The sequence below is a fragment of the Odocoileus virginianus genome, chromosome 20 (genome assembly GCF_023699985.2).
Source record: "Odocoileus virginianus isolate 20LAN1187 ecotype Illinois chromosome 20, Ovbor_1.2, whole genome shotgun sequence".
In the NCBI taxonomy this organism is placed as follows: Eukaryota; Metazoa; Chordata; class Mammalia; order Artiodactyla; family Cervidae; genus Odocoileus; species Odocoileus virginianus.
The window spans coordinates 17,115,124-17,137,410 of NC_069693.1; the positions used below are offsets into that span (position 1 = coordinate 17,115,124).

At 57.9% G+C, this 22,287-nt stretch overlaps 1 protein-coding gene across 3 annotated transcripts; it reads right to left on the bottom strand.

The window, feature by feature from the left end:
- Positions 1–6,231: 6,231 nt before the first annotated feature.
- KCTD15 (potassium channel tetramerization domain containing 15) lies at positions 6,232–20,820 on the bottom strand. 3 transcript variants are annotated; one of them, XM_020899264.2, is made up of 7 exons: positions 20,675–20,820; positions 18,926–19,021; positions 17,275–17,367; positions 16,455–16,630; positions 11,515–11,659; positions 8,908–9,213; positions 6,232–7,791 (listed from the first exon to the last, which is right to left on the bottom strand). In XM_020899264.2, the coding sequence occupies exons 3-7, from the start codon at positions 17,338–17,340 to the stop codon at positions 7,633–7,635; spliced, it is 852 nt and encodes a 283-aa protein (XP_020754923.1). In that variant the 5' UTR covers positions 17,341–17,367; positions 18,926–19,021; positions 20,675–20,820; the 3' UTR covers positions 6,232–7,632. The 3 variants fall into 3 exon arrangements, with proteins under 3 accessions (XP_020754923.1, XP_020754924.1, XP_070307093.1); XM_020899265.2 differs by having other exon boundaries at positions 18,926–19,024; XM_070450992.1 differs by lacking the exon at positions 6,232–7,791 and adding an exon at positions 8,624–8,661 and having other exon boundaries at positions 18,926–19,024.
- Positions 20,821–22,287: the final 1,467 nt, after the last annotated feature.

Consider the following 22,287-nt stretch of genomic DNA (forward strand, 5'->3'; position numbering starts at 1 on the left):
TCTCTCTGTTTTTAGGACACAGTCCCCCATTTAAACACGTTTTTTATTGGAGTGTAATTGCTTTACAAAGTTGTGTTCATTTCTGCTGTATAGCAAAGTGAATCAGCCACACATACACATATGTCGCCTCCTTTGGGGATTTCCTCCCCATTTACATGACCATAGAGCATTGAGTAGAGTGCTCTGTGCTATATGGTAGGTTCTTATTAGTTATCTATTTTGTACATAGCATCAAGAGTATATATATGCCAGTCCCAATCTCCCAATTCATCCCACCACCCCTCTTTCCCCCTTGGTATCCATACATTTGTCCTCTATATCTGTGTCTCTATTTCTGCTTTGTAAATAAGATTGTCTATGGCCATACTACCCTGAATGTGCCCTGTCTTGTCTGATCTCTGAACCCCTATTTTCATTTTTACTATTGTAAATAAAATTTGAGAATCTTCGTACACAGCCCCCCCCCCCCCCACCCCTCCCGCCGAAATTTTAGCTTTCTACTTCTTCCAAACAAGAGTTCTAGTTGGCTGCAAGGCTGGTGCTCATCACACCAAGTGGGTGACTGCCTTCAGCGCAGAGTGGGCAGGTGACCACCCCCCAGGGACAGTGAGCCCGACGTGGTCAGCCCAGCTGGAGATGGCAGGTGGGGAGGGGAGAGAAGGCAGACAAGAGGCTGGGTCTGAAGGCACTTTGACAAATTCCATCCCTGGGCTGGGCTTCCGCTGGGCTCCTCCACTGGGGCATGGGAAGTCTGGGAGGCCAAGGGACTGGAGAGCCCCGAGAGTGAGTGATGGTACCACAGTCATCTGAGCCAAGGGAGCCTCTCCGTGATGCAAGAGAAGAGTCAGGGACCAACTCAGCAGCTCTAGGCGTTGCCGGCCAGGGTGAGCACATTCAAGCCAGCCTCCCTCCTGGTGCTCGTCCAGGACTGAGCTCTGAAGGCTGCACACCCACTGCCTGTGAGGAGGTGGGAGTTCCCCCAGATGTCTGGGGTGATGAGAGAGCCTGAGCTCTGAGAGCAGGGGACAGAGGGAGGGAAGGGCCAGCCTTCTGCAACGCCAGACCACTTCCACCCGCCACCTCTGTGCGGCTGACAGTGCCCCCCCAAAACCCCCAGAACCTGCGTCTGCAACCCAGAGAGGAGGAAAGGGGTGTGAAGTGAAGCCAGCAGGAGAACAAAGGAGGCTTTGCTGCAGAGGGAGGCACCTTCAACTGAGGCCTCCAGGGCCTGGGGAAGTGACTCACAGGGCCCCCGGGAGGGACCCACCCATGGGGGCTCTGTGGGCCTGAGAATGCAGCCCAGCTGCCCTCGGGCTGGGAAAGGGGGTGTCAGTCTCCTGCTTTGGTTGGGTGGGGCCTTCCCCAGAGTTCCCCCTACTGCCCTCCCTCAGGATCTGGTATGCATCCAGCCTAGGGGCTTTGGGGGCGGCCCTGTGCTCATTGGACACTGCCAGGCCCGGCTGTCGCCACTGCTTCAGCTCCTGCTACCTTGGCTGCAGGCACGGGCCCCTCTGCCCAAGCTTCACTCCCATTGGCCCAGCAGGGACCTGGGCTCCCCAGCTCTCGCCAGGGCCACACTGCTCCCCTGACGGAGCGAGGCCATCAGTGCCACGGCAATGCTGGCGTCTGACTCTGTCCCAGGCTCTCTGGATCCCTGCGATGAGAACTTGGACAGGCCTGGCAGCGCACTCCGGCTCCTCGGGCAGTTGCACAACCTCCACCGCCGCCCCCCGCCCCCCAATTATGCTCCTTATATTGTGTGGCAACCGGGCGAGAATTCCAGGGCCTTGTGCGTACTCGTACAAATCTGCTTGGTGTTGTTTGGCTGCAGGGAGAGGCGTGTCCCGTGAGCCCCGGGAAATGGGGGTGTGTTCGCGTCCAAGGGGGCGTGGCCCGCGTCCGGAGTGGGAGCAGCCGCCCCGCCCTGCTGGTGCAGACTGTTGGGCCCAGACCGCAGCTTCCGCGGGAGCCCTGGCCGGAGTCCAGGACACAGAGGGGGAAGCTCCGGTGACATTCTAGACATGGGCTTCGGGCAGCAAGCTTGGCTCCGAGCCGCTCAAGCCCGTGGCGGGTGGCACGCCTCCCACCCCGTCCAGCCAGGGTTGTGGGGACCCGTGTGTTCTCCTGGGGGCTGGGCGGGCATCCTTCCAGGCGCTTGGCTTGGGCGTCCTAGCGCTTCCCGGGCTCCGCCCCTGCTCTTTTAAGAATTTGTCGTGGTTTGTGATGGCTGTGTGAGAAGGTCCTGGGAGTCAGGGCCGGGGTGACCCAGCTGTTGTCATCCTAGAGCCACGACTCTGGGTCAAGGAGGAGGATTGTCCGGCTTGCTGTCAGGCCCGGAGACGGCTGTCAGGACTGGCTGTTGAGTGTAACGGAAACAAAGACGAAAATCCAAACGCAGCTGACCTCCGGCCCTCTCTTTTGTGTTCCTCCTGAGGGGTGTGCTGGCTTCAGTCCCTGATGTCTCATTAGAATTTCAAGGGCGCCTCCTTCACTACGGAGGTACCAGTCACTGGGGCTGGAGAGGTGCTTGACTCTACTTGCAAACCAAGGAATTTGGGGGTAATCTATGTTAGATGCTGTGACCAACTTGAAAACTGTCATATAGAAAGTTCTCTTCCAGATAAGCTTACAGATCCTCTAACAATTCTTGTGGATAAATAGATGTCTTCTCTTAGCCTTGTGGGCTGTCTTGTCCTCCAAGCACCTGCAGTGACTGGTACATGCTGACCTTCAGTCAGTGGCACTCATCGGGTGACCAGGAAGATAAAGATCTTTGCAGTGAGGACCCATTTGCTGACTGAGGTCCAAAGCTGCTGCAGCCACCTTAGTCCACTGTTCAAGTCAAAGTCACATGATCCCCAAATAGAACAAATACTGTCCCAGGACAACCTTCTACTGGGGGTGGGAGGGAGAGATTGGAAACATAGAGGGCTTCTTCCCTGTGAATAAACAACTACTTACAGGTAGCAGTGCCTGGATACATATCCCAGAAGTGGCTCCCACTCTCCCTGAGACTCTGAGGTTTGAAGAGCTCCCTGCGGATCACTCAGGTGCCTTGTTTTTCCAACTCTGGGGCTTGGGAGCAGAGAGCTGTCATCTGGCGTTCCCAAACAAGTTCAGCCAGGGAGCAGGGGGTACGGTTGGGGGGTTTTCCCAGAGGCTGGGCTCTCCTTGCATTAAAAGCTCTCAGAGCGGTGCCCCTGGACTTACGGAGGACGTGTGGCAGGGACAGGGGCAGGGGCTGTGAGATCCTATTCTGACCCTCAAACCTCACTGGGGTTGGGTTCCATCTGGGTCAATCTGTGGCTCCTGAGAGAATTTATTGCTAGCCTGACCCCTGGCAGGAAGCTACCCCTAGCTGCCACCCGTTCCTTTTTCTTTACCTCGGTCCACAAAGGGTTACCCCGTGAGCCTTTGTCTCCAGGTGGGGCAAGGTTTCTCTCTATATGGAGTCACCCACTTTGGGTGGAGAGAGGGTGAACAGAAAGGGGGCCAGCCAGGTCCTTATCACATCTGAGACAAGACCAGCATTATGTGCCTGTCTTAAGTTTGTGGCTGAAAACATCTGCCCACCCACCTTGAAGTCAACCGAAGTCAAACTACGGTTTGATGACCATCAATCTGTGACATCACAGTTCTTACAACATCCCTTGTCAACCCAGATGTCAGGCTCAAGCCCAGCACCTGTACTCTCTGACCAACAGCTGGCCCTCGAGCTTGGTCTAGAACTGCCCAGTGGCTTACGTCAAGTGATCTGCCTCAAACTGAAGATTCTCTGGCAGCGCCTGCATCTGTATGTCCCACCTTGTCATCCCCTTAGGGGAAACTCCGATCTTATGGGATCTACAGTGCCTTCCACTGCAGCTGACCTCTTGTGTCTGGGGAGTCAGGAGGGTAGGTAGGGCCCAGTGGGATGGGGCCATCTTAACAGACAGCGTTCTCCAGAGATCACAGGACTGCCTCCTGGATGGGGAGCAGGATAGCCCCCAATCCTGTGCTCTAATTTAGGCTCAGCTAAATTGGTCTTCCCTTGGTCAGGAGCCGTTTCTCACATCCTTGCTTCTCTCCCCGTTTGTCAGCTGGTTTGGTTTGATTTGGTTTATATACGTGAGTGCATGCCTGCTCCTTGTGTCCGACTCTTTGCAACCCCATGGACTGCAGCCTGCAAGGCTCCTCTGTCCATGGGATTTTCCAGGCAAGAATACTGGAGTGGGTTGTCCTTTCCTCCTCCAAGGGATCTTCCTAACCCAGTGATCTAATCTGAGTCTCCTCCATTGGCAAGCGAATTCTTTACCACTGAGGCACCTGGGAAGCCCCTGGTTAACACATGCTTGCTAAGTCACTTCAGTTGTGTCCGACTCTCTGCAACCCTATGGACTATTGCCCGTCAAACTCCTCTGTCTATGGGATTTTCCAGGCAAGAACACTGGGGCGGGTTGCCATTTCCTGCCCCCAGGGGATCTTCCCATCGAACCTGTGTCTCCTGCATTGGCAGGTGGATTCTTTACCACTGGCTACCTGGGAAACCCCTGGTTGACATATATACTCATGAGCAAGATGAATACAGTGTAAAAGGGCCCAACCCTCCACAGCAACTCTTTACCTAGACCAGGAAGGCTCAGTATGTGGGATCAGGGCTACTCAAGGTCCTTATTCAGTGGTCAAACCAAGTCCCAAGTGTGGGGGTAGTGGCTCCAGAGTAATCCATGCCAGAGTACCTTTTTATGGCTGCCTCGGTGGATCAGAAACAAAGCGCTAGAGCTGGGTGTATAATTTATAAAATATCCTTTATTTATTCTGTGGAACACAGTCAAGTGGGAGCTTTGAAAAAAAAAAAAAAAACTTAAAGATAATAGTGTTGTGACCTGGTTTTGAGCCCTATTGATCAGGACAGTGGCCAACATCTCCTGCTGTGGCTTTGACAAATTCTCTCCTGCACAAGCAGAGAGGTCTGGTGGGAAACGGGGAAGTGTTGGCACAGTCAGCTGTCCAGTTGCTTATAATCAAGAATAATTTATGAAGAGCAGAAGTAACATTTATACTGCTGGCCTGTAATCAAGAGACTACTTACAATATAGTGTATTCATTCCAGGAAGTATACAAATGTTTTTACTTATTGTTCATGGGGACCATCTTAGAATTTTAGCATGACTTTGAGAACACAGTATTTCTCTACAAATTTAGAAATTCCCTAGATTATATAAAATCAAACTTCCTGGTTTGACTTAATTAGTAAGGAAATAATTAAGAGTAATATCCAGTAAGGTAGTTACTTTTTTATGTGTTTTTTTTTTTTTTCTTTTAGCACAATGGTTTAATCAAAGATTGTTTGCTCGAAAATGTTAGGGGATCTCCATCAACGGGCAACTATGCTGGCTATCATACCAGAAAAATCCATAAACGCACGCGCCACTGAGCTGTTTTCACCAGACTTCCTTTTTAATAAACACAACACTTTCTCCTCCTCTCAGATGTGAACCTCAGAAGCCAAAATGCCCATGTGCCAACCGTAGGCATGTTGCTGAGCAAAGGATGGCAAGTCTGTCCAGCAAATTCACTGTATGGGGGGGATGGCAGCAGCTTTGTGGCCTCGGAGCAGCGGCTGTGCATGCCCTCCAGGCAGGGTGAGGTTGGTGGCCCCTACCAGCAGGGGAAAAGGCCCTCCATGCTCAGAACAGCAGGACTTGGAGGGAAAATACAAACAGGCTCGTTAAAAGTGGACGTCTTGTGAAGGCGTTCCAACTCCTCCCCGCCCCTCCCCCGCAACCCCGATCTAGGGGGACCTGCAGTCCCCCCTGCTGTCGCCAGCTGCATGTCCCCAGGCTGACCTGGGCCAGGGACTGCCACCTTCTCCTACTGCTCTGTGGCGCTCTAAAGAGGACGTCAACCCTCAACCAAAAAAACCAGAGGGAAAAATCACAAACACCGAAAACCGGGCTCAAAAACTCCCCCGGACGCCTCTGGTCTGCCTTCCCCCAGCTTGTACCTGGTTAGGGGCTGTGAATCAGAATTCAGAAACTGTGCTGCCCAGAGGGGACAGGTACAGCCGCGAGGAAACACCCCAAAGCAATCAATCACGCCAGCTCGGGACCCTTGTCCCTGCCCCTCCCCCAACTACCGCCGCCGGTTTTTCCTCCCTGGAACCCAAGGAATCTCATCCCCAAACCTCCCTGCTGGGGACGGAATGCTGGAATCTGGCTGCCCTCTTCGGCACAGGACGGAGCCTCAGTCTTTCGCTTTATAGCATCATTTATGGCATGAACTAGAAACATAATGTGTTTACACAAACACACGACAATTGTACATTAGCATCTTTACAATATTAAAGGAGTCATATACAAGTCTACGGGCATCGTACCAGGGGCGGGGCCGGCCGGGACGCCCCACCCGCCCAGCAGTTCTCTGCACTCTCCACCCCCTGGGGAAGAGTCATCTTGGGGAGGGGAGGGGAGGGGAAGTGTGACAAGACAGGGGGTATCCATCTTTGGGCCTGTCGTCTGGGAGGCAGCAGGTCTGCGAGGACTCTAGCGGGCAGTCCTCATTGGAATCTGGGGCCAAGAACCCAACGTCTGACTGTGTCTGGGCCTTACTGGCAGACTAGTGTAACCACAGTTTAATTAAAAATTCAGTATGCAGGTGAGTGTGGGAAAATCATAGTGGGGGACGGCTTCCTGAGCTGGGGACCCAGAGGATGCTGCTGACAGATGGGCTGCTTCACCGTGGGGCCCATTCCTGAGGTAAGGATGCAGTGTGGCCCCGGTGCTGATCCCGACGGGGAGTGACTTCTCTCGGAGCCCGTGTAGGCGCACACAGATGGAAACCAAAGCCCCCGGGCATGAGTAGGTCAAGTGACACTCAAGTGTGGCCTGTGCCCCAAGTGGCAGCAAAGACAGGGTCTCGAAAGGTCCCAGAGTGGTCCCTCCCCCATGCCCGTACCACCCTCCTCCCAGGGCCCCCCCCCCCGCCCGTGGGGGCCGTGTTTCAGCCCGGAGAGCACTGCCTTGGCTGCCCTCCATCCCTAGAGCAGGGACCAGGGGTCTCCAAGCCCCCTTCTGCAGGAACCCGGGCAGAGGGTCCCGCAGCTCTGCCACTGCCCCCCACGCGGACGTGCTGCCGCATCCCACTGATCTGAGCACCAGAAGAAGAAGCAAGGGTCCTTGTAGGCCTCTCTGACTTGTGCACTGACAGTTACTTCCGTCTTAAATACTGTAGAAAAATAAGCCATCTCTGACACAAGGAGACCCACTGGAGTCTGCCGCGTGGAGAAAGACCGCTCCTCTGGAGTGGACCGGGGCGGCCTCTGCTGACCCCGCCTCGGCACGTGCAGAGCCTCCAGGGTGCTGTACCAGGCTGGGAGCCGAGGGGCGCAGACGACTGGCGGCGGAGTTCCCACCTCGGCATCTTTGGGTCACATCCACGGTCCTCTGGTGGGCATGCCTCCAGCATCCCACGTTCTGATGTCATGACGCCCCGGGCCTTGGGGCTCCCCAGGCGGGCTCTGGACCCTCCGGCCCCACCCTCAGTCTCATGCCCACTGCTAAGCAGGCTTAGGCAGAACTCCCCAGTGCTGTTCCCAGGTCCCTGGGGGTGTCCCTAGGGCCAAGGGGCCTCAGGTAGACACTGAGGCAGGGCCTAGTCCAGGGGCTCCTGCTTTATTCGGACAGCAGTGGGGGTGGGCTGTGGTCGCCGCTCCTCACGGCAAAGCACATACTCGCTGAACTGGGAGGAGTCCACGCCCCCCCCGCAGGACGCAGCCACGCTGAAACCCCTCTGGAAGAGCCTCTCCAGGACCTGCCGGGGAAGAAACAGGGGTCAGCAAAGCCCAGTCGCAAGAGTCTGCTGGGCAGGTGGGCACTTGTCAGGGTGAGTTACCTTCTCCTGTTAAGATCTCGCTGACAGGGGTCTGGGCACAACCACCAGCGGGGCAGCCACAGAAGGGCCAGGGCCCCTTAAGAGACAAAACCTGGATGGGTGCCATCCTGCTACCCTCGGGGGTCCACAACCTTGACTGGGCCCCTCTCTCCCAGACACACGGTCCTGGGTCCCCCTCCCTCACTGAGGCCCCAGCAACAGAGACCCCGCCCCTGGCCTCGGGGCAGCCACCTGCTTCCCTGAGCTGGGAATCCCAGATGGTTTGAGGCCTGGGGCCTGATCAGCTCAAGGGAGCTCACGATGGAGAGGAGTTCTCTCCCATCTCTGCAGGTCTCCGTGTCCACGTGGGCCTATGCCTCTGTGAGAGGGAGGCCCAGTCACTGTGTCTGACACCTGTGTCCTGCAGCTAACTAGCAAGTTCTGAAGGACAGCCTACAGAGTTTTCCCTATCAAGTGCGCTCTGCCCCAACCAAGCCTGAAGCAGGAGTATGCTCTTGGGTCTGGAAGAACGGGTGGAAAATAGGCCCCAACTCCATCTGGGGCTTCCAGTCTCTTAGACCCATGTGGGGAAAACCAGTCTAGACACGCTCTGGGAAGCTGTGCCATGGGTGCTGGTGGCCCTAGGTCAGCCTGATGAGGAAGGGGGCTGGGGCTCCAAACCGCCCCCACTCTCAGCCTCTGACCTGCTGCTCCTACTGCCTGGGTTTAATTTGAATCCAAAGTCAGACTCTGGGTGTCAAATGAAGCACACTTTGTTGAAAATACTCTAGGCCATTTTTATAGAACATCCTTTTGGAAAAAAAAAAAAGCACAGATCAATTTTTTTAAGTCCATCCCCCAGGCGCCATCATTTAATTATGAGCGGGACATAAATTATGCATCGACACATTGTTGCCTTTTCTGTAAGATGGCACGGGAGGGCCGCGCCATCCCAGGGACCCGGCCTTCCCCCCCCCACCCCAATCTCCCTCTGCCGCCCGCCCCAGGGCTTCGGGGAGGCAGGCGGGGAAGAGACAGGGGCGGGCCGGCCCTCACCTGCACCGAGTTGAGCCGGCAGTAGCCGTTGAGCGGGAAGCGGATAACGTGCGTGGGGTCCTGGTTCCAACCAGCGTTGACTGAGTTGCACATGACGTCCCCGGTCTCGGGGAAGACCTCCTCGATGAGGGCCTTCTCGCCGCTGAGCGCGATCCGCTCGCCCAGGTCCGGCGTGACGCGCACCACCAGGCAGTCGCAGGCCCGGCTGCGGCGCCGCTGCTCCTGCTCCTGCTGCCAGCGCTCCAGCTCGCGCACCATGGGCTGCAGCTGGTAGTAGCGCGCCTCCTCGTACAGCAGGCTGAAGTCCTGCAGGCATGCGCATACGGTGGGGTGGGTGGGGGTCCGCCCTTCTTGCTCCAGAGCTCCGCGCCCCCGCCCGGGGGGATTGTGCCCCCACCCCCACTCCCAGCACAATGTGGTCTGGGATGGCTGTCCCCATTGTACAGATGGGGAAAGTGAGGCTTCAGTGACAGGGTTCCCCGCAAAACGTCTGGCCTCTGTCCAAGGGCAGTGGCTGGTATACACCTGACCCAGATCCCAGTAAGCCCTTCCATCCAGCCCCAAGCCACGAGAGCTGCTTCATGGGAAGCAGAGAGAAGTTTCTAGAAAAACCTAGAGGCTACACTAGAGGAGCCTGAGGCTGTGCGGATGGTTGGGGATCTGCTGCCTTCTCTGAGAGGACAGGCTGGGGTGGGCAAAGGGCAGCCCCGTCCTCCCTCCCTGGAGATGCTCACTCTCCTGCAGGGAGGTGACATGGACCTGCCTGGGTTGGATTTTCAGCAGCAGCATCATCTACAAGACCTTTTCTGAGCCTCAGTTTCTTCGTCTATAAAATGGATGTTATTATGCAGCTCAAAGAGTGGGTGAAGCTTAAAGGACATCAAGGTTGGTCCCTGCCTTCGCCAGCAGTGTGAGGAGGTGTCTGGGGGGTGCCCACCTCTCACGAGCAGCTCAACCCCAGGCTGGCAGGCTCACACCGACCTCCCCTCAAGGCCCTGACATTGGTCCCCTGCCCCCATCAAACACATGTCCACCCACACCCACTCCAGCCCTGAGTAGCTGAAGACCCATGACCAGACTACTCAGCTCAAGTCCCGCTGGTGAGCCTGAGGACTCCTGGGGGCAGACAAGGAAGCCCAATCCCAAAAGCTGAGCGCACACCGCTGGCCCTAAGTCCTTCCGCCTGCTGACTGACCCTAGCCTTCGGAGTCACCCCAGGCCTTCCATCAGTCAAGAACCTATCCTGTTGAGAACCACAAGAGTTCATCACAGCTTCATGCCGGGCCCCTGTTCTCATCCACTAGAGGTTTTAAATGATACCTGCAAACCAGCAACCCCCACATCCTTCCTCAAATCCCAGAATACCTCCCCCAGATGCCCCACCAGTTCTTCTACACAGGTGTGGGGTGCTTCAGCCTGTTCTACCCTGGGCCTCCACACATCCACTCAGGACTCAAGCTGCAGGTCAGGGGAACCCTCAAGAGCCCCCTGACCCCCACCGCCCACACCGTGGCTTTTTCTTCTTTTCCCCAAACGTGAATCTAATCTACCACTTTGTTCCACCTTCGCTGCCTCCACCTTCCTGCTCCTTCCACATCCTTCACACAATAGATCTGAGGGTCCTGCCCCTACACACCCTCCCTCTGCATTCAGGGTAAAAGGCAGAGAGTGCGAGGACTGGACACAATCTGCACCCTCTTCCTGCTCTTCCCCTCCCGGTTCATACAGCCCCAGACTGCCACTGTCTAGCTCCTTACCCTCGCCCCTCCTCACCCCCAAGGCCCTCACACCCTTCTGCCTCGGTTCCTCCATCATCACCCGGAGAAACACCCTTCCCTCCAAACCCACCCAGGCCAGATTCTCCGTGGTTCCCTCTCACAGTACTTCCTGCTTCCCTGCCCCTGTGGAATTTAAGTGGTTTTCTGTTCAACATCTATCATCCCATAAACTATAACCACTGTGAGGACAGGACCTATGTCTGCCTTGTCCCACTGCATTTTTAGCCTGAGTTCAGTTGCTGGCACCCAGAAACTGAATTAAATGAAGGATAAAACAGCCCTAGGACCATTGGGTCCTCTGGGTGCCGGAAGGAAGGAGGGACATTTGCTGGTTGGAGCTGGGGTAGCCCCAGCCTGGATTTTTCCTGCCTCTGGGATACCTGAGCCACTGAGGAGCCCAACCCTGGAGGCAGGACTCTCAGAACCAGGTCGGCTACTGCAGACAAGCTCATTCCAGGACGGGCGAGGTGGGGGGGACTTTTGTTTAAAGTTCTGCTTGGTTTGGATCAGGGTGTTCCCTCTGCCAAGTGCCAATAAGGACCAGCTTTGGGAACCTCTAACTCCTGTTAACTCCAGAACATGACGGTCCTTCAGCATACAACTGGGGTAAGCGCTTGCTGTCGCTGCTTAATTGTTGTTACACCCTGATAAATAAGCTAAAAATGTGAGAAAACAAAATTAGTTTAGAAAAACTGATTTAGCCCTCGGCTTCATCGTTTAAGTTTTTATGGTTGCCATGACAACCACGGGTCCGCTTCTTAAGTCACAGCGTCCCCTGTGTAATGCCACCGCACAGGCTGTGGCGGGGAGCCGCCGGCTGCGGACTTACCTTGAAGTCATCAGGAAGCAGCAGTTTGGACGTCCGCAGGAAGCTCAGGACGTAGCGGAAAATCTCCCCATCCCGGTCGATGAAATAGTGTTGCTTCAAACTGTCCAGGACAATGGGCTCAGTGCCATTGAAGAGGCGGCTTATTCTGGGAGAGATGGAAAGTGGGATGCGGGATGGAAGGGCTGGTCTGCTGCCCTGCCCCCAGCCCCCCCTTAGAGGCCACCCTGCTGGATGGGTGAGCGTCACTACGTGAGTGATTCTGGGACTACACCAGGCCTGAAAAGGACGTGTGCACACACCAGTGGCAGCCAGGACACCAGCATGGCAACCAGCGCACGCAAATGCCCCACCTACACTCACAAGCCATGGCCAGAGAGAGTCACACCCAGCTCCACACCCCTGCCCACTGACACAGGTGACAGGCCTGGAAAACTACAAGGAGACACAGACACTTCGTCGCATGCACACGAACCCTTGCCAGACAGACCCGCCCAGAAAACCCCCACCAACCATCAGATACCCCAGCCCGCAGTCACACGCCTGGTGAACACATGTAAACCAGCCAAGACACTCCTGGGTCACACGCCTCACCCAACCTGCATGAACAAGCATTGGACACAACACACCCAGCAACAGACACAGGGTCACACGGTCTCCTCCCTCGAAGCACACGGACCATAGGCAGAACCAGACACATCCTGGGGAGGGAGATATCGACAACACAGGTCCACCAGAGGGACAGCTACGGACACTCAACAAACTTACAAACGAACCACCCAAGGCTTCGGCTCAGGGAACCCTAGGGGATAACAGCGGCAGACCACACGGACAGCACATGTGGGTGCGGTCACAGGGCACAGACACCCACCGTCCAGTGTGGATGCACACAGAACACACACATGCACGGAAGTGTGCACACCTGCTACAGCCGTGTGCACACCAGTGAGGGGGGGACTGGGAGGGAGGCAGCTCCCAGCACCCCACCCTCTGAAGGGTGGTGGTTCTGATAGAAGCATAGGACCTGAAGGACACATGGGGAGCCCCATGCCTGGCTCCCTCCACTTCCGAGCGGAGGACCAGGCCTCCCCACTGCCCAGGGCGGCAGGCTCTGGTTTGGCTCACGTCCCCTGCAGACCCCAGGCCCCAGTGGGGAGGGTTAGGATCCCCTGAAGAGGGGTTAAGAGCTTGACTCGGGAATAGGAGGGAGGTCGGCAGGGTCTCCTCAGGGACACGACCTCGGCAGGCAGGCCGCACACACGTCCCCAGCTGGACTCAGCACAGCCTGGGAGAAGGGTGGCTGGATCCCAGCCCCAGGCCTTCCAGCTTAGTCTGTACAAGTCGAGGCTCAGCCCCCTCCCTCTCTACCTGCAGCAGCAAGGACCTCCAGCAAGGCTCCCGTCTCCCTCGGCAGCCCATCCCACCCTCCACTCCAAGTCACCGCTCCCAGGCTCTGTCCCACCGCCGCCACTGTGCGCCAGGGCAACGAGCTGGGTGGAAGCTGCGGGGTCACAGCACTCACAGCCTCTCTAGGGGCCTCCCACCACCACCGTCTGCTCTGCTGGCCTGGCACATCCATCGGCCAGGAGGGGGAGTGACTAACCCCTTTTCACTCTGGGGACATGGCCCAGTAGGGCCGTATGCAAGTCAAGGCTGCCTCATGGATGAGTGTGAGCGGGTCGGAACCCATGGGGAGGTGTGGAGCAGTCTGAGTCTGTGAAACCAGTGCTGTGGTCACCCAGATACAACTCATCTCAGACTTCCGAAAGCCATGGAGCCCTCTTGACCTGCCCAGGCCTGGTGACGACGACACTGGGGAACACTGCCCTGCCGGCAAGCTCTGCGGGCTCCCTGCCTATTCTAAGCATTAAACACCCCCAGACCTAACCTCAGCAGAGCATGGGCAGCCAGATATCAGAATGAAGGCCACCCAGCATGCCTGGAGACAGACGGGACGGAGTGAGGCTGTCAGGTGCCATGGGCAGTCATCAGTAGACGGCAGAGGGCCCCCACGTGGCAGTGGCAGGAAGACGAGAGAGCCACGCCTGCAGGTCAGCCTCCCCATGGAACGTTCTCCAGCCTTCCTGGTTGAGCTCAAGCATTCTGTGCAGCAAGCAACATTTCCAGGCCCTCAGTATTGCAAACCCCTCAGACCATCCTGGTGATCTAGGGGACTCCCAGTCCACCACATTCCAGGGCTGCCTGGGTTCTAGGTCATCTTAAGGGTCTGAGGCTAGAAGGCTCTCAGTCTGTCTTATCTTGGGACTGGCCGGTTCCAGCTCTTTCCATGGTTCAGCGTCTCTTCCCAGCCTAAGGCCTCTCACACCCTCAGGGTCTGAAGCTATCAAAGAGGCGTGCAGCTTGAGGGAAGGTTAGGACAGTCACCTCAAAGGCACCCACTGACACTTGTGAGGTCTTAAAGAGTCTGTTCCTACCCCGGGCCACCCTCCTAGGGAGGCTATAAGTTTGGGATACTGACTTCAGAAGGTGTATAAGGAATAAGCTGGCCAGTTCTGACCCCAGCTGATAGGGGTCACCTTCTTATTCTTCTTTTGTTTTTTTTTACATTTTGGCTCTATTTCCTGGATGTTTTGGGGGTTTTATTACTTCCTAGGTTCCTGGATATCTTCATTGGTGGCCTCCCACTGCCAGGATGGATGCCAGCATGGGGCTGTGATGCAGGAGCTAAGTGATGTCCAGCAAGCATGGAGGCAGACTCAGGAGTCCACTCCCAGTCCCAAGCAGCTGGGCTGGGCGGGTTCTGGGCAAGGGCCATCCTGGGCTGACCAGCACCCATGGGGGCTCCCTGCTATGCAGCTGCCCTGACCAACCAAGAACGAGAACCCAGGCCTAGCTCTGTGGGCACAGGGTCCGAAGGGGTGAAGGCACAAGCCCCCTTATCTCACAGCATTGCCCAGGGTGAGACTTGATGTCCAGAACGAGCCCCCTCCCCTGGTGACCTTAACATAATCCTCTATTTCCAGGTGACTTATACCTCAGTGACCCTGGGTGAGCCATTGATCATTATTTCCAGAATTAGTGAAAAACTGTTTTGTTTTGTTTAAATTTTAATATTCACTCAAAGAAGGAAGAGAGAGATCTGAAGGGCTCCGGCCAGCACAGCTGCCCAATGCACATGTCAGGCCTGGCTTGACCCACTGTCCTGACTGTCCTACAAGTCATACCACCTCCATGGCCTCTAGGCCAGAGCTTCCGTCTCAGGAGCAGCTCTCCTGCGAGCCTGGCCAGGCAGAGCCATCCAGGCAGAGCAGCAGATTTATCCTGAGGTCCAGCCCCGGGGGAAGAATGCAGACCACCACCCCCTCTGGGCCCATCCTGATGGCCCGAGGGTCCCACAGGTCATGGGGCCACTGAGGCAGCCTGGCCAGGGGCCCTGCCCCAAAGCAGGATGCTGGGGGTGGGGGGGGGGGGGGGGGAGGAGGGCTGGGAGGGGAGGACCACCCCCGCCTGCCAAGCTCCAGGCAGCAGCCAGGAGGCAGAATGAGGAGGCTGGTCCTGCCAGGCCGTGATTACTCCAGAAAGGCAAGTGTCTGATTTCAAGAAACACTCTTCAGAGAGGTGGTGGGCAAGGGTTTTATGCATGTCACTTGCAAATGTCGTCAGCTGATTAAGGGATGATCTATCTCAACGCGTGGATGCCGCAGAAGGCAAAATTGAAATGAAATAAGCAGAATCCATCTCCCATCCTAGACAGGGCCCTGCCGGTGAGCGCCAGGCCAACACAGCCGACGTGGCCTCCTGGCTGCTGCCCCCCATGGTCCCCAGGTTCACAAGTGCCCCAGGCCTAGCCTCTGTCTGTGGAGGGAGAGAGCTCCAACCACACCTGCACCCCACACCCCAAATTCTGAACCAGACGCTGCATCGGCCTCCAGCCGTCCCGCCTCCAGGGCGCCCCCCTGGCCTCCAGTGTGCTCTATGCAGCCACCTCCACACGCTGTGAATCCTTCCTCCATAAGCAACCACACCAGCGACAAGGCGGCTAGATCAGAAAGCTTCCCAGAGACATCCCTCGGCGTCTGGGGGATTAATTAACTCCTCTTTTTATTTTAAATGTCTAAAACAGAGGTGATGCCCACAGGCATGGCCCTCCTGCTGCCATCCCTTGGCAGTACCACCTTGCGGTACCCGGAGCAGGCGGTCCCGGGCTCAGCCAGCAGCACACAGCATCATCTCCCGGAGCTGCTCAGAGACCCATCCCACCTCTGGTCAGCCCTGCTGTTACATGCCAACGGGGAAACCTAGGAGAGAAATGCCCAACAGGCAAGAGCAGTGCCCGAGTCAGGAGTCAGGGGCGCCTGACTGGGCAGAGGGTAAAGCTCCCTGGTCAGAGATTCATCTGCTGATGGCGGTATGTGGCTCATGTTTGTCCATAGCTGTGGATATCCCCCGACACCCTGGAATTCTTAGCCAGTCACTGCCACCCACCCCCTCCCAACTCCAAAGGAGCCTGCTGCTAGCCCTAAGGGTCCAGCAGTGGCCACTCAAACAAAGATGACAAATCGCAGCCGCCCCCCACCCCATCCTTGCACTTATGCACTATCCCAGTCATTAAGACTTGGAAAGAGGATGAACTCCTCCCCCAAATGACTCCAAGAAGTATGCAGCATGGCTCACAACCAGTCTCCTGCAAAGGCCAGGCGTGAGTCGCACACAAGAGGAACCTGAAGGAACATAAGGTTCTCCAGCCAGCTGCTGGCCAGCTTCGGGTGGGGCTGGCTCTGAAAAGTGGCCTCTGCCAGTGGGTCAGGAGCTCCACCAGTGCCACCAGCTCAGGGTCACAAGTCCCTGTGCTGAGCAGCCGTGGGCAGGCGGGTCTGAGGGCGGGGGGACCCTGGGGAGCCCTGTGTGTCGGCTGGCAGCAGGCTTCACATGCTGCCTATGGCCACCGCAAGCCCCGGTGCCGTGAGGGGCTCGGCTCTTACCTGGAGTCTGGGTACTTGGTGAGTGTGGCCAGGCTGCTGGTGTACATGTGGCCGCCCACGTCGATGTGCACAGGCGCATTGGACTTCGTGAGCTGGGCTGGCAGCGGGATCCCCTGGGCGGCCAGGGGAGACACAGGCGACCGGGTAAGAGACAACCGAGACATGCTTCCTCCCTCCTGGAGATGGAAAAAAGGCACACGACAAGGGTTTCTCCACGACAGAGCTAGGCACTCCCTTGATTGCCAATGTGATCACAGATCTAATCAGATCACTTCTGCTTGTGCCTGATCACATATTCGCCTGACAAATTATGGCCACCACTGTAATTAAGTGTATTTGCATCATTTTCTTCAAAGTACCAGAGGGGAAAAAAAAGAAAGATGCTTATTAGCAATAAGAAATCAAGAAAAAAAAATTTTTTTCAAGGTGTCAGCCTCCAGGGGCATAAAACAAACTGCAAAATTCTAATTAAAGGTCGCAGGCTTATGTGTTAGATGTGAAATATCCCCTGACAAACGAATCACCAATTTGTGAATTGGGATTCAGGGGTTTTTGCAAGTTTGTCTCAGTAACGAGACACCTCTAAATTAGTGACTTCCTCAGCACCTAAGGCGTTGAGTTTTATACATGTAGTAAATTTCACATCAAATTAAGAGCATTTTTGTTTCGAGAAAATACATAATCGTACAGGCAGTCAACAGCCATCTCTTGAGCACCATGGCTGTGGCTGCGAGGAAGGGCAGCCAGTGAGCAGGTGCTCAGGAAGAGGGCATAAAGGGGGCGACCAGCCCCTGACCCAGCCCACCCTGCCAGCTCTCACCGCCGTGCCGGTGCTGCCGTGGGCGTGAAGCGAGGACCCGCTCGGCCGCTCCTTGCGGTGAGGCATCTAGGCTTCCATCGCTGCCCAGAACATCTGTGGGGAGCACCGACACGACCAAACACGACTTACTCCTCAGTGGTCCTGGGTGCCGCGTCTCCCAGTCAAAGATGCTTATGATCATCCTCTCTGAACATGCTTCCAAAGACCCCATGCCCTACCACACAGACGGCAACTAGCCTGTCCCCACACCCCAAGGCAAGCCTCTGGGCCATAGGAGATTACTTATACACACATGCACACACACACATTCACTCACACACGTGTTCTCAGGGCAGCTCCATGTCTGCTAATTCAGCTAATGACAGTACTGAAACATATGCTCACCATTATTGCCCCCAAAATGTTTCAGGACAAATCCGATTTGCTTGGTATTTTGGTTTCGAGCCACGTTACCAAGCGTGTCTCCTCTTGCTTCAGAGAGCACCCCTGGAACCACAGTTCAGAGAGGATCCCCCACCCTCCAGAGGCTGGGGAGCCCCCCCACCTCTTTAAATACAGTCTCTGCAGTGTTAAGATGCAGTCTGAGACTGGCTGGACCCAGAGAAGCCTCTTCCAGCAGAAGCCAGGGAAGAGCAAAAGTCAGAGAGGAAGCCACCGCTCCCCTGTGGCTCCTTAGAGAGGAAAACTTGTCTTTGTTTGCCCAGCCTGCACCTCTGCAGCTTCTCCCCAGCCCCCAGAAAGGTCTTGTCTGTGCCTAATATATTCCAGATCCCCTCGGGATCAAGCCCCCAGGCATTACAGAGATGGCCAGAAGGAGACAGCAGCTCAGCTAATGAACCCTCCTGCCTCTCCCCATAGTCACTCAGCCTGTGCCCCGGCCACCTGAAATGAGATTGTCCCACAGTCTCCAGAAGCTCCCTGAAGACACTCTGCAGACCCTACGCAGGAGGGCTGCAGAAGAGAGGTTTTAAGCAGACCTTCCACTGACCTGGGCCTGGGGAAGGTGGACACAGGGAATATCATCCCCTCCCTCCCCCACTGGCTTCCCCACACCTAAAGCTGTACTTGTCTCTTGCAGGTTTAACCCCATCCTCCCTCAAGGATTGACTTTGTGCCTTGAAATTCAACATCCAGTTTTCATACAAGGTCGAATGAGAATCAAAGCCTGCAAATTTCAGTCAGGTCACTCTCCTAGGATTTGTTCTACCCTCCTGTCCTGGCAAGTTCTCTGACAGGAAACGGGGGTGGGGGTTGCCATTAGCAGACAGCGATGTTTAATTTACAGCCGTCCAGGGTCGGCTGCTTTTGGCATTCCTGAGTTCCCTCAAGTTTCAAAAAAGAAAACCAGGTCACTTATCTCAAGTTCTGAGAAACCAAAACACATCTCAGGAATGGGTTCTCCTGCCCTGGGAGGCTCTGCTGGGGGGAGGAGTCAGAAGGAAAGCCTCACGGAGGATAAACTGTGCTGGAAGGAATTCCAATGGAAATGCTATCAAAGCGGCCAGCACAACGTTTGCCCTACTACCAGGACACTGCTCGGAAGTGACATTTAACACCAAGTACCCATCAAAAAGCTGCTCCATCCTGTTCTCACCCGGCCTCTTCTCCATCGCAAGCACAACCTGATGTTCACAGCAAACCAGACACTCACCATTGGAAGCCCCAGGCTGTACGCCTTGACGCGAACCTCCACTGCTCCCTCCGACAAACACATCTGTGCTGGACAAGGACCCTTTCCCCGACACCACTGCTGAGGTCAGAAGCACAAAGTGGGTGCAGGAAGAGACACAAGTTCATTCCGCCAGCACCCGCATCAAACCCACGACCCAGCCCCAGCGCTCCACGGCCCTCCCGAGGTCAGTCAAGACCGCCTGTTGCAGGGGCCTCGGCGGCACCGGGCTCCACGGCCCGGCCGGTTTCCAAACTGGCGGGGTAGGGACCCGCTTCTCCGAGCTGAGGCGGGAGCCCCGGTCCCACGCCCGCCCGCTGCCAAGCCCCGCCCGCCAGAGCAGAGGGAAGCGAGCAGAATGCCACGCTCATTTACACACAAAATGATTTTGTGCCCCATTGTGCTCGCAGTTGTTCAGCTCTCTGGGGGTGATTAAACTGGCTGAGCTGCGGCAGCTTGAGACGATTTCACTAAATCGCTTCTTCTTGAAGTCGCTTCTTTGCTAAGCTGTTATTTTAACCATAAAAGGTAAACAGAAGGCGCCTGCAGAACTCCCTTCAGCTCTGCGCCCAGGGCGCCAGCCCCGGGGCCAGAGAGCCGGGGGCCTGCCGACTTGTCCAGGAGGTGGGCCAGAAGGGAGGCAGGCGGGCCACCTGGCGTGCGCCTGCCCCGCCGCGGAGCCCGCCGGCCGGTGTGAACTTCGGGGCGGCCGGAGCCGGCTGGGCCCAGGCCGGCGGCGCCGCGGGGCTGGGGTGGCCGCGGAACCCAAACCGCCTGGCAGGACCGGGAGGGTGTGCGGCAGGGGCGGGGCGGAAGACGAAGTTAAATCAAGAGGCAGACACTTAGAGACCACAGATGGGAAGCTCGCCTAATTAAGGACGTAAAAGCGCTTTTGTTCTCAAAGTTTATTGTTGCCGGGATTTTAAAAAAAATTAATTGAAACTAATGCTGTTATTCACTCGTGCAGTTGAATTCCTCCATGCACATTTGAGACACGGAATGAAAACTTGAAGCTTATCTTTTTGCAGTCGGGGGTGGGGGGCAACAGGAGGACGGAAACGCGCTCCAGCTACGAGGGAGGGGGGAGGCATTTGCGAGTGTGAGCGGTGCCCGCGTCCAGGTCAGGGGCTACCGCCTGGCAGTCGGAATCCCGACACGGCGATCGCGTCTACGCGCGGCCCGCCTGGGGGCTCCAGACCCCCGCGCGCTTGGAACGACCACCAGCGCGCCAGCCCCTCCCGCTCCGTTTCGGACTCGCGGGTGGGCGTCAGAGGACGCACGTCCGTCCCGTTGGAGACTTTTCCTCGCTCTGATATGGACACCAAGCCGGGCCCAGTCAGCCCGAAGCCCCGGCTGCGTGAGCCGGGATCTGACCCCGGAAACTCGCCAGCCCTGCAGGGCGGTCGGCCCTGCACCGAGGCCCGAGTGCCGGGACCTGAGGAAACCCCCACCCCGCACCACCCCACCCCGCGCAGCAGGAAGCTCGCTGACCGCCCGCGAGGGGAGGGTCCACCCGGGGCGAGGGCCGGCCCACGTGGGCAATCCCCCCCTCCCGCGCCAGGCCTTTGTGCTGGGTGCCCCCTCGCCGTCGGCCCCCGCCGCCCTGCACCCGGACAAAGCAGCCGTCCCCGCCCAGGTCCGAATCCCGGCCCGGCGACTTTCCGGGTATCGCAACCACTTCGGGGACAGGGGTGCGCGTCGCTGAGCGGCGGCCGCCCGCGCGGTGCTTACCTCGGAGCCGGAGCGGCGGATCGGGCTCGGGCGCAGCCCCCGCCCCCCGCAGCCGCCGGTCTTGGGAGCCGGGCTCAGCCTCGCAGCCTGTGCTCGCTGCGCGGGTCGCTCCGGTCTCGTCCTGGAGTTACTTTCTCTCTCGCCCCCAACCCTCCCCCCACCCACCCCTCCCGTCCCGGCCCCCGCTTCGCGCGGCCCCTCGCGGCGCGGCGCGCCGGGGCCTCCCCTCCCCGCCCTCCCCTCGCCTCCTCCCCTTCTCGCGGCCGCCGCCGCCGCCTCCTCTTCGCGCCGCTCTCCGGCTGCCCTCCCGCCGCTCCCACCTCGTTTCCTCCCTCCTCTCTTCTCCAGCGGCCTTCTCCGATTGCTGGCGAGAAAACCAGCCCCCCACTTTAGCCCGTAGCCCGCGCCCCGTCTCGGCTGAGCCCGGACGCAAAGGGCAGCGTTCCGGCTCAAAATTAACCCAGCGCGGCGAGCGCGAGCGGGAGCGCGCGGCGACTCCTGGCTCGGGGCTCGGCTGTGCCGCGGGGCAGAGGATTAGAGTCGCAATTAGCTCCGCGCGCCCGCGCCTGCCGCGCTCGGCGACAAAAATGCGCCGTTTCCCTTCTTTTAGCCGGGCGAGCACCACCCGCCTCCCCCGGAGCCCGCGCCTTCCCGCCGGGGCCTCCGCCAGGACCCTCCCGGGAGCGGTGCGCCCAGGCCCCCGCGCCCTCCGCCGCCCAGCCCCCCGCCCCCCGCCGGCCAGCCACGCGGCGCCCAGGCCTCCTCCGGGCTCGGGAGGGGGCGGGGGAGAAGCTGATTTTAATCATTGTCATTTCATCTGATGTAATATTTCCCCGGGCGCTTTCAGCTGGGCATAAATTTTCGGCTCCCAAATAAGTAACACAGGGCACGTTTCTCACATTTCTTGACTCCTCGGTTACAAAGAGGAGAGCAGCCGCCGCCGCGGCGCCCGGGGGTAGGGGCGGGACTTGGGAAGAAAGTAGGCTGCGAGTCGGCCGGGGCAGGAGAGGAGCGGGGGGCCAGGGCCACCCCTCCCCCTCCCCGGCCGTCCTCCCTGGGTCCCGGCCCCGACTGCCCCTCTACCGGGGCGCCGCGCCACGCGTGACGTCTGCGGACGCGCGGTCTGCCACCGCCGGGGAGGGGAGCACGGGGGGCGCCCGGCCGGCCGCCCGCGGCCAGACGCGCCATTTCCTTTCCGCGCGCGGCGCGATGGAGACGTCTACCGCCAATACTCCTCGCGGCACCGAGGCCTGCGCTCCGGGAGTCCCCTCGGTCCCCGGGTCGGCTGCCCCTTCCTCCTTCTCTCCTACCTTCTCCTCCTCCCCTTCCTCTTTCTCCTGTTTCTCTTGCGCCCCGTCCGTACCCCCCCGCACCCCCACCTCCTCCTCCTCCTCCTGGACCATTTCCCGGCTCCTAGGAAACGGAGCGCGGAGCCTCCGGTGCAGTGCGCCCCGCCTGCACTGCGCCCCCGTCCGGCTCTCCCGGGACGCCCGGGCCAGAGCCAGGCTCGAGCTGGAGGACCGGTGCGCTTCGGCCCGGAGCGGCGCTGAGGCCCCCACCCCGAGCTCCAGCCGGATCTGGACGCCCTCTAGCGGCCTCACTCACTGGGGGAG

What these genes read in the sequence shown, in the direction of transcription:
- KCTD15 (XM_020899264.2), bottom strand. Translation starts at nt 17,340, where the DNA reads ATGCCTCACCGCAAGGAGCGGCCGAGCGGGTCCTCGCTTCACGCCCAC. An exon ending in ACGGCAGCACCGGCACGGCG is followed by an intron (nt 16,631 to 17,274) that starts GTGAGAGCTGGC and finishes TTCCATCTCCAG; the next exon opens with GAGGGAGGAAGCATGTCTCG. An exon ending in TGCTTCCTGATGACTTCAAG is followed by an intron (nt 9,214 to 11,514) that starts GTAAGTCCGCAG and finishes GCATGCCTGCAG; the next exon opens with GACTTCAGCCTGCTGTACGA.